General features: G+C 46.6%; 1 protein-coding gene across 1 annotated transcript in view; it reads left to right on the top strand.

The window, feature by feature from the left end:
* Positions 1–5,517: 5,517 nt before the first annotated feature.
* Positions 5,518–11,665, top strand: part of LOC142559362 (glucoside xylosyltransferase 2-like) — a 56,839-nt gene continuing 50,691 nt past the window's right edge. Inside the window, exons 1-2 of the mRNA XM_075670972.1 lie at positions 5,518–5,568; positions 7,472–7,667. Coding sequence (XP_075527087.1) covers positions 5,518–5,568; positions 7,472–7,667 — 247 coding nt within the window. The remainder of the gene's footprint in view (positions 5,569–7,471; positions 7,668–11,665) is intronic.

The following is an 11,665-nucleotide window of genomic DNA, read 5'->3' as shown; positions in this document are numbered from 1 at the left end:
TTATTTCGTCGTGTGTGTATAACTCATCTGCATGTGCAGTAATACATCATCATCATGAGCAGCAGCAGCAGCAGCCTGGTTACGGCCACTGCATGACAAAGACCTCAGACTCTGCCCAGGCGGCGCTGCGGAAAAAACCCGTCACCAGCGCCCCCATCGCAGACTTGGCCCGAACTGAGTAGTGCAAAAAGGGCTGCCCGCAAGTGAAAGCGCATGGGCCACAATTGACTCTCCCCTTTCGGTAGTGTTCAAGCACGGTTTCCTAAATATCAAGGGCCTGGGAAGCTTCTTCCGCCCATCCACGCTTCGGAGAGGGAGGAAGCTCAGCAGGGCGAAGTACCTGTACAATATAAAGGAAGTCTCAGGTATTGTTTCGGCGTGCTGCAACTCGCAAGTACAGAGAACATCAGGTTTATACGCATATTAGCATAAAAATCTAAGCATTTCAAATTGGTTCATATTGAAAATGTCATATTGAAACTATATTGGAAATTGGTCATATTGAAACTATATTTTGATGCATTTTATCCCAATGTTTTTTCTCGCAATTATTTACAGAGAGTAAATCCTTCCATGTCCTTATTCAGGGCAGCAAACAGAAAACGTTTTCCCAGGCAGCAAACAGCCTGCAATCATAACGAAAGTAAGCTTCCTACAGTGCCTACGCGCCGCATCTTTCTTTCTCGCAGAAGCTACAGCATCGCAGAGTGCCTTCGAACTTTTCGCAGACGCTTCGAACAACAAGCATGCACAAATAAATGTAAATAAACGCGACATTTTTTTTCTTTGCACACGTGCGTTACTTAGCAATTGCTCATCCAGTGCTCCTACAGCATCCTTATTCTTCACATTTGAAAAACGCAGTCGAGCAGGCTCAGCACATTGCGAAACGTGCTTGTTGTATCCCCGCAGTACATACAAAGTACCGAAAGTAGAAATTAGCTCGAGATACAACGATGCTCTAGAACAGGATTTTAAATTCCTAAACGAACCAAAATGTTTGGTTAAACTGACCTGCCAAATCTCTCCGTTCCACTAGCTGAGTCAAGCGGAGGCGGACGTCTGTTAAAAGGTGAAAATATCGATGGCACCTAAGAAGGAGGGTTCGCAACGTTGTTTTTTCTGTTACCAACAAAGTGGCGGTGGCAGATCGTTGAGTTTTAGCTTGGTTACCACCGTCCTCCGACAAGGCTACGCAACACAAATACAGCAGAACAAAATTGTCGCACTTTCTCATGCGAGCCGCTGTGTTGTGGGGAATGCAAGTTATTCGATTACCCAACAGGTTGAACGGCCCGTAACCAGCGCTCTCCCATTTCCCCGTCATACGCCCGCGATAGAAAACGGTAAAACTGAACTTTCTTATTCAGTTCTTGACGTTCGTGGCAATTTACAATACAGCAGTAGCGTCGATTGCGGCGTTTCTTCGTAGAGCGCGGAGCTATCGCGTTTGGTGTTGTTTCCGCCATCGGTCTGAAGAGTGAGCCAGAAAGCGTTTTATGACAGTTCGGCGGTGCGTCCAACTAGTGTAGAAATTCATAGCTCTCTGTCTGGGTGTTAAATGGCCAAAACACTCGCAATATGTACAAATATCTAATTAAATCGTTGTTTTGCAGTCGCTAGCTGCATAGGCAACTTAGCAAGGGAGTCGGGCTTCGCACTACTCAATTACTGGCTCTTCGCACCGGCAGGTGGAGCTACGCGTCTTGCAAAACTCCAGAGCCTGACGTCTAAAGGCCTCTCCCATACTTCTCCAACTACCCCGGTCATGTACTAATTGTGGCCATGTTGTCCCTGCAGTCTTCCTAATCTCATCCGCCCACCTAACTTTCTGCCACCCCCTGCTACGCTTCCCTTCCCTTGGAATCCAGTCCGTAACCCTTAATGGCCATCGGTTATTTTCCCTCCTCCTTACATGTTCAGCCAATGCCAACTTCTTTTTCTCGATTTCAACTAGGATGTCATTAACTCGCGTTTGTTCGCTCACTCAATCTTCTCTTTTCTTATCCCTTAACGTTACACCCATCATTCTTCTTTGCATAGCTCGTTGCGTCGCCCTGAATTTAAGTAGAACCCTTTTCGTAAGGCTCCAGGTTTCTGCACCGTACGTGGTACTCGTAAGACGCAGCAGTAACACGTAGGCAGTCTTTATGCTCCTAGCTTCTGGTAATCAATCAAACCTACACTATTTATAATATATTTTGATTGTTTACGATGGACATGTACCAGTTCATGGTCACCGCGCAGTAGACGGCGCGTCGGCATGCGGTGAAAAGACGATGTTCCTTCACTTTTTGCGAGTGATGGCATAGGTCGAGTGGCCTAATTGTGGATTTTGTACAGTTTCACACCAAAATTGCTATGGAATCTGGCGCTGCGAATTGTTCAGCTACCATGGGTGTTGAGCTTGAATGGATGGAATCAAGGCAATCTTGACAGCAGGGGCTTATAGCTTCATTCGGCGCCCCGACTGGCACCTCTGTGTAAGGCGCAACTAAGGAACACACGGGCTGCCGGCGTATTATACACAGCGTGCAAGTGCAACATCGCCGACACGCCGAGAGGCACGTGGACAGGCGGCATGGTGGACGCAAGCAATGATTTATCCACAGCTAGCATCGCGCCCGCTCTATCCAGAACGACCCCATTGCGCCGAAGTATTCGGATGTAACAGCCGGAATCATGTTTAGTACAGGGCTATCTTAGCCTTCGTGCATGCCTCTTGAAAGGTTCTTGCGGCCTTGTAGTGCTTTATCTTCCTCCAAGAAATCACGTTTTCCTTAACGCATAACGAAAATGAGTATTTGCACAAATGCATGAAATGACCAATTTGAGAGGTTACAAAGCAGTATGAAGCCAGTAATGTGACGGTTAAGCAAATACATGTACATGTACGGCGTTGTTCCAATGCTAGGCACACATACGGCTTCGTTAGAAAATAGTGAGAGAGTTTTTTCTAGTAGTTCTTGTACGAAAGTATGGTGGTTTGAACCAGTGGCACCCTGTAGACGGCGCACCGTTTCAGCCAAACTCTAATGTCCAAACGAGGTGCAATTCACTGAGGAAAATCCTTGGCCAGTTGTAGACCTAAGTGCAGGCTTTTATTTGCGGTCCGGCGTTGTTTGTTTCTCAGCTAATGCGACAGACTCGTAAGCATCACTACTGCACTCCTGACAGCTTATATTGTTCTGCCACTTTTATCGCGCAATTAGTGTTTCCAAATGTTCATTCTCTTCGTTGCGATTTTGATCTTCTACATCTCTGTAGAAGTACTCACCCAGTTGTATTAAGTAGAAGATGTCTCAGTCATACGAAAGGACCGACAATAGTCAGTCATGTTGTATGACATTGACACGAAAATGGAGCTCTATCACCCTTGCTCCGTGCACAATGTGTGTAACATAATCTTTAAACTGCCACGAAGACTTAAAAAGCTTTCGCCTGATTACAATACAGGTATCTAGTGGTTCTGTTAAAAAGTATAAAAAGCAGACCAGTGCTAAATGCTGTGACAGTTCCGCTGAACTTTTTGCAATTACTTTTGCACATACTTCACTCAGTTTACATGTCAATAGATGAATATTAGCAGCCTTGTTATTACTTGAAACAGAAGAAAACGTTTAAATTATTGTGTTCAAGATAATAGAGGCCTACAACAATGCTGTGATAAGTCTTTATTAAGGGTCAGGTATTTGCAAAACGGTAATGAAATTATGGGCTTAAGCTTCACAAAGCAACTCACAACCTATGAGGCACACCTTAGTAGGGGGCTCCAAATTCAATTTTATCAACTGTATTCATTTACGATGCGCCTAAATCTAAGCATTCGACCATTTTCTCATTGCGCTTTCATTATAATGTGACAGTCGCGCCCAGGAATCAAACCCACAAATGTATGCCCAGCACCAAAGGGTCATAGCCACTGTAGCAGGTGGTATCAATGTTTGTATTAGTGATAGATCAGTTCACCTATTTACGATACTGAAATGTAAGAAGGCATTATAGCAGGATGGGATAATGCAATGAAGAGTAGTGCAAATAATTGACTGAAGAGATAAAAATATCTGGTAATGTCCACAGCAAACCTAGGCCGGATCAAGGGAGAAAGCAAAAGATACAATTGCTAGAAGCATAGTTTCACAGTGTAACCCCAGCAAATATAAGGAATGTTCTAAAACCGAGTCACGCTTCAAAGCAAGGAACACTGCCTTTATAATTATTTTTCCTGAGCAAGTGGCACAGCTAAAAAGCTTTTTTGCAGAGGAGGACAGAATGAGGAGAAAAAGGGGCGGGACGTCGAACCCCATATAAACAGAAGTTTCGTGGGAAGGGTGAGCGGGGCGCCAACATGTCCGGTGTGCCACCTCCTGGCAGTGCCACCGCGCTGAACCCCTCTTGTAGAACGATTATGGCCGTGTCTATACATTCTGCTTATAGATAAAGTTTTCGGTAGACCTACAATTCAGTTTGTGACTATTTAGCTGATGTCGCATTACCTATGCTGACGAATTCCTGAGCAAGAAGTGACTAGTCTAAGCACTATGTTTTGTTGATTTTGTTACTGCTGCATTGCACGGAGAGCGTGTCAAATTGGTCGTGGTCACATGCGGCCCCATGCTCAACTTGACTCGAGCCAACATCAAGTCGGCTGTTGCTTTCACGGCAGTGCCGTTGGACCTCCTGCTTTTCGCGCACGAGGGGAACAGAGAGCCGCTGCAACAGGCGGTAAGTTTCTTTATTTTTTGTTACACTTCTGTGTCACACTCAGAAAAGTGCAGTTTCAAGCAAGTCAAAATCATAATTTTAAAGAAAATTTAAGTTACCAGTAAGAGCTGCTGAATTCACATGGATCGGATCCAGCTCTCTGTGGAAGAGATGGATCGCTAAAGTGTTTCAATTCTTACGTGCTGCAACGATTGAATGACCGGCTAGGCCGGACAGGATTACAGGAAGAATATGTTATGCGAATGTGTGAAACAAAAAAAACGCATAGAGTTTGCACGTTGCTCAAAGTAAATTAGATTGTGTGGTTTAACAGGCCAGAACAATGATATGATTATGATGCACACCGTAGCGGGGGGACTTCCGATTCATTTTCGTCACATTTCCTTCTGTACCTTGTGTTTAAACGTCACAGGATTCGAACACCTTCTTGAAACCCTCGAAAACCATTAAATTTGGAAACAATATATTCACTGGTCCTTAAGACTCCTTCAAAATGAGTGCACTCCTTCAACTGTGCATACAATTGTGTAGGTTCGAGCGGAATAGAGTGTAGCATAGAAATGAGCGCAAAGAATCGCTATAATATACCACCACACACCTGCTCCCTAAAATCCTTCAGTTAGAGTCTAATGGAAAAATGCTTCATGCTTTATTAGTTTCCCTTGAATGCAAATTTTGTTGTTTCTTTACCGCATTACTTTGTCTCACCAGATCTCGTTGTGGCCCGAGAGCGTGCTGAAGTGAGTTCATTACAAGGTGTTGCCAGTGGAGTTCCAAGAACCGTATGCCGCAATGTGGCGTGGCCTCTTCAGGCCTTGCGCATCTCAGCGCCTATTTCTTCTTGTGAGTGAGGGGGCCAATATAACCTGTTTGTTCCGTGCTTGTTTTTACTAGTGCCACAGTAAAGTTCACTACTATTTTCGCCAGGCACTGTCGACAACTAAATTAGGAGGTGACTTAAAAGGGTATGAAGCAGAGCTATTCGGTACGAATATATGGGTGAAAAACAGCGCAAAAATAAACAAGGAAAAAGGAGGAACACATGACGACCGCTGACTGCTTAATACTAGGATTGATTGTATGCATACGCAAATATACCTATGAAAAAGGAGGGGGGGGGGTGATTTGCTAAAGTGCACTTCATCCGCGCACGGCATCAATTGATAGAAATTGGCCAATAATGACGAAACCAGATTAGTGACGTAGATACATAAACTCTTTGTCAATTATGGCAATGGTAGGAGCACTTGGGACGCAGGCATCAGCTTTCCGCCTCATCGCAAACATGTCAAATATATCACGTGCTATTTTGTTCCTATAGCGCCACCAAACCAGTGTTTCTTCAAAAATTTGATAGCAGCCTCACTTTGCACAGCGGATGGCCAAATTACTCCCACTTTTTGTCTTCATATTATTACCGTGCTCTCGCAGGTAGTCGTTGAGGTAGCGGCCCCATTGTGCTATATATAATCGGATGCACAATGTAGGGATCTCCTACATGGTCTCGCTCTGGCACGGCACATAGCAGGTGGCGTGCTTCTTGACACAGCACCTGTTGGCGGGATTCCTAGCATTTACTTTTTTCAGGGGGAGCCGAAAACCCAATGCGCACTCCCGCAAGTCCCGCAGCCTACTTTACACAATGGGAAACACTGTGCACATGAGGGAGTACCACCATATTGTATTTGTCGAGGTCTCGCCGAACATCGTCCCTGGGGAACCTGAGCTCATGCAACAGAACACCAGTCAAATCAGACAACAGAAATTATGGGTAGCCACTCGCCTTGAGTCACTGAACCTGGGTATCGAGGCTTTGGGCCATCTTGCGATGGCGGGAGCGGACTAGGGCGTTTCTCAAGGCGCCACAGGTGATGGCTCAAACTCGTCGACAGAAGGAGCTTCTTCAAGCGTGAAGCATAGGTCCAGCATGCGTGGCTTTGGCTGAAGGGCAGCTCTAAGACGAGAAAGCGTATCTTGCCAGCGACAGGTAGCTCTCGGGTAAAGGTGAGAACTGGAAAATAGGAATCGAACATCCTGGATGTTCGTTCAACACGGTTACGGCGCTCCTCAGGATGAGGGTGGTATGCGACCAGCAAGTCATCTACATATTTCAGCACCTCACCCACATAATGGGCTCGAGTTTCGCTTGAAGGACTCTATCGTTATGGGCCCTAAGATCGCCCATTATCTGTGCGATGCGCGAACCAATGCACACGCCTTTCGTGTATTTTATTTGTGCATTGGCTCACGGATCGCACCCTTTGTTGAGCGATCTTATTCTGGCCCATTACAAACCGTAATAGTTGGCAGTCAGCGCTCCTCGTGTGTTCCCCTTGCCCGTGTTTATTTTTGCGCTGCTTTTCACCCATGAATTAGAACAGCACAGCCACATTCTTATCACCACAAGCGCGATGGGTTATGGGGATGGCCCTCAAAGAATGGTAGCTAAAAATGTTATTTGCTTACGCAAGCGTTTAAACACTTGCTTCACCATCCCTGAGTTTCAACTTGAGCTTCGTCAAACTTGAATTTCTCTTACATTTGTTGCAAAACAATCTATTCAAACCATGCGGAAGGTAGAAAAATTCTATTGGAACAAAAAAATCTAACTACTGGTTTCAGACACCTTACCTAAACTTACGACTGGTGTCAGCTAATGCATATGCCATTAAGGGACCAATTTGAACGCAGGTACTAGGACTGCACCTATGTTTGTTGTATCCCGTACTATGTAAACTGTTCACAGAGCTTGCTGCCAGACGTGGACGTGGTCATCTACGTAGACGTCGATGTCGTTTTCGTAAGCCCCATTGAGAGGCTGTGGCAGCGCTTCGCATCCATGAACAGTTCGCACCTGGCAGCAATGACCCCCGAGACTGAGGACTACGCCGTCAATAACTGGTACCGGGGCTCCGCCAGACACCCCTTCTATCAACCATTTGGTGAGAAATGGCGTATGCACCCACCGTAGCGTTTGACTGGCTAATGCAGTCTGGTGCTTACCTAACACGAGCTGATGGGCAGCCGTACAAGTGGCTCAATTTTAAGAAACATGAAAAGCAAAACTGCTCACATAGTTGAATTTATACGAGTGCATAGCAAAACCCAATGTAGTCAAAGTTAATCCAATGCCCTCCACTACAGAATTATTTACAACCAACTATGCACTTTCTATGCTCTACACCCCACAATTTTGTTTTAATTAATGGTATATATAACAGACTACCACTAAGCAAGACACTTGTCGGGGATAAGGAACGCAGTCTCTGCTGTTTTTTCATATCTTCGTTGCGAGAGTAGCGCTTTTGTTGAAGTCTGAATTTCTCTTTGTCATGACCCGGCAACGGGATACACATCTGATTTCTGAGCTTTGTCGCGACCTATCGCTGAGTCACAAACCTGTGCAACATTCTTGGTTTCCCGAGAAATGGTTTCATTATGCTTCTGATCAAAGCGACAACAGGTCTTTCCTCCTTGTTCATTTTCTACGAAAATATCGCTTGTGTACTACGGAACGTATCTGCATAGCCTCATATGGGAATCGTTAGCATTCGTGTAGCCTGCATCTCTTGCGCGCGTGTCCTCTCTCTGAGCGTGTTGCTTGGCCCTTGGATTTGATCGCCGCCAGAATGACGTGTACACCAACTGCATGGGAACGGTAGCCATCACGGCGAATTCTAGCCGAAGGTCAACTTCGAGGCCTTCTTCCAGGTGGCGAATGTAATCTGCATGGTCCCCTGGGCAACACTGTTAGGCTGCTGCTGTATCCATGCACGTGCACCCCCATTTTCCAACTATGTCCCTGAACTTCAGCTACCGCGTTCGCCATCTACCGGACAAGAAGCTCTGCAAAAAGGCCATTGCTACCCGTTGCTCGTCATTTTGGCAGCATTGGTTGTGGATGTGCGCAATTACTGATCCCTGTGTTGCTCCATCCAGGTTCATTGCCTTCTATGTGCACTCGATTTTGTATTGTGTCACTGCGCGCTTTCACCGCGGCCTCTATTTCGTGTTTATTTTTCCCATTGCTAAACTTGAGCATGCCTATTTGTGCTGACCTAGCAAAGGAATCGCAGGCTCTTCGTGAGGTGGTTTCCGAGCCAAAAATAGCCTAGTGATACTTCATGACATCTGTGAGGGTGTGAAAAATGGCAATGAGGCACGGACCGAAGAAAACAAGTTCAGAGATGAAAACAAGAAACATAGTAAACAAGTGTGCGATCTCGAACAATATTTGCGACTCAATAATGTTGAGCTGCGAGGCACAACCGAGTCAAAAGCCGAAGACTGCCTGGCAGTCGTCCTAAGTATTGGTGAGAAGGTCGGTTGCCCAATCGACAATACATATATAGACACTGCACACCGGGTGGCCCCCTAAAATGGAAGCCATATTATTTCACAATTCTGTTTGTCACATCAGCGGATGCGCGATGTGAGTAAATAAGGAAATAAGCCGACCGAAGTAAGGGAATAAACCGAATGAAGTATGAGCAAAGGCCGAAGAAACTTCGTAGCTCTTTTACTGAGCGAGGTTGCTGCAAGGCTTCGACCGCAACCGTTCTCGCTGGATCAGGTCCTATGCCCTCTTTGTTTACTAGGTGGCATAGAACTAGTGTTTGCCGTTCTTCAAAGCGACATTGCTTGGAGTTTAGTACCAAACGTGCATGCCTAGGCACTCCAGTACAAGACTCATGCGAGCTTTGTGACCACGACATCATCCATATAACACATGCAGACTTCCCACTTCAAACCATGCAGAATGTGGTCCATGAAGTGCTCCAAACTTGCAGCCGCGTTACACAACCGGAACGGCATCACATTAAATTTGAAAAGTCTGCCTGGTGTAACGGATGCCATTTTTCCCTCGTCTGTCTTGAAAATTGGAATCTGCCAGTATCCGGACCGCAAGTCTACAAGTATGAGGCCGAAGAAAGACAATCTATGGCATCAATCCGTGGCAAAGGGTATACGTCTTTCATGGTAACGGCGTTGAGGCGGTGGTAGTCAATGCAAAATCCTCATGTGCAATCTTTCGTTTTGATTAGAGTTACTGGGGATGCTTATGGACTGGTGGGCTCTTGGATAACCTTTTCTTTAGTATTGGTCATTGGTCTTTCTTGGTCATTGATCACCTTGCATTCCGAAGGTTACACCCGGTATGGCTTTTGTCGCAGAGGCTGGTGTGATCCCGTGTCTATGCGATGCTGTACACGAGAAGGGGGAAGGGATGGCGGAGCCTCTAGCTGGGAAAAGTTCAACACTGCGAAATATTTTCTTAGAATACTTGCCACTTCCTGATGTTGGTTAGTACTGCGGGATTTGTTTATCGTAGCCATCATGGAAGTGTCCGTCACACATTCATGTGAATGGGACTCATCCTTGGCAATGGGCGCTTCTGCCGGAATGGCGAGCTTCAATACTTGATGTTCACGAATAGCCGCAAGTTTCAGATCCTCCGGTAGGATTGCTGGTTCATTGGAGCAATTAATTTTCCATAAGACAGTGCGCCCGTCGATAACCGACAGCGTACAATAGGGTACTAGAACCTTCTTCTTAATGAAACTTGAGTGAACGGGCTCTCCGGTAGCGTCAAATGTTCACGAGAGCTAGGGAATGGGACACATTTGGCAGACAACGGCAGTACCGCGCTATCTGCGGATGCACAAAGGGCACTTTCGTAACACGACGGGAGTTCCACATATAAGGCGGGAATGCTCGAATCTACATTAATTTCCCCCGTTCGGCAATCGACATTGGCACCACACTGCTTCAGAAAATCGAGGCACAGAATTACGTCATGCGTAGCATGAGGTAAAACTACGTACTCTACATTAAACGTTTCACAACCCAACCTACAGGGTACATTAGTTCACCACTCACTCCACGAAACGCATCGGCACGGTCCCATGAAAACAGCACTTTTTGTCTTAGCACGCTTTTGAATGCGAAACTCATTACGGAAACCTTCACTCCAGTGTCTACTAAGGCCATTGTTGAGACGCCGTCTACACGTACAACACCTTATTTTTAAACATGCAAATTTGCAGAGGTATTTCTGTCATAATCGAAAGCTGTCAAGCGGCCTCAATTTCAACAGCCGCTCTGACTAGTTTTCCGGCGAAGGCGAAGGGTAGCGGCGCCGGGGAGATGGTGACCGGCTTACGCGAGGGGCAGGCGGTGATGTGGAGCTCCGATCGGAGGCCGGTGAACGGTTTCGCAGCGTTCCCAGGGTCTCATTGGACATACCGCGTGGATATGTGTACGCACGGTTAACGCGTTCCTGGCCAGATATTGTTGATCGGTGGTGCCCTGGCAGCTGGCGGCGTTTTTGGGCCACGTTGTAGTACCTGTCGATCTGGCCCTCTATACCATTGTTGTAGCACAAGGGCAGAGGACGCTCGTAGAAATGCCGCTCATAGCGCTCCGTGGGCAAAGGTCGTCGAACTGGGTACGGCTCCACAGTACGCTGAACAGGAGCTGTCCACCTCTGTGCAACACGGCAGGGGTGAAAGCGTTGCCCATATCGCTCTCCTGACGGATACGCCTCCGGATATGGCTGCGTCATTCCAGCCACATCGACGTCCGTGATGCACAGAGACGGTGGCAAAGTAGCGCTTGGCGCTGCGGGCGCTCAATGATATACTGGTTACGTAGCCGGCGGTCGAACTGTGCTGCACACATGTTCATTGTATCGCCGCAGTTATTCGCGTACTATTTCCCGAATAGTAGAAGCAAGGTCAGTAAACGGACTCGTATTGACACTGGCGACAGTTGTTACGCTGGCCCATCATCCTAATTTGGGCGCAATGCTACGTGTCTTCAATGTCTCAAATGTGCGGCAGTGACACAAGACATCTCAGACGGCCGTGAGGTCTTCTCTACCTATCAGAAAATTGTAGACGTCTTCTGCGATGCCTTTCAGAGTACGTCCGACTCGGTC

Source organism: Dermacentor variabilis, chromosome 10, assembly GCF_050947875.1.
Source record: "Dermacentor variabilis isolate Ectoservices chromosome 10, ASM5094787v1, whole genome shotgun sequence".
Lineage (NCBI taxonomy): Eukaryota > Metazoa > Arthropoda > Arachnida > Ixodida > Ixodidae > Dermacentor > Dermacentor variabilis.
Note: the sequence above shows the minus strand (reverse complement) of the source record. Positions and strands in the feature narration are given on the sequence as shown.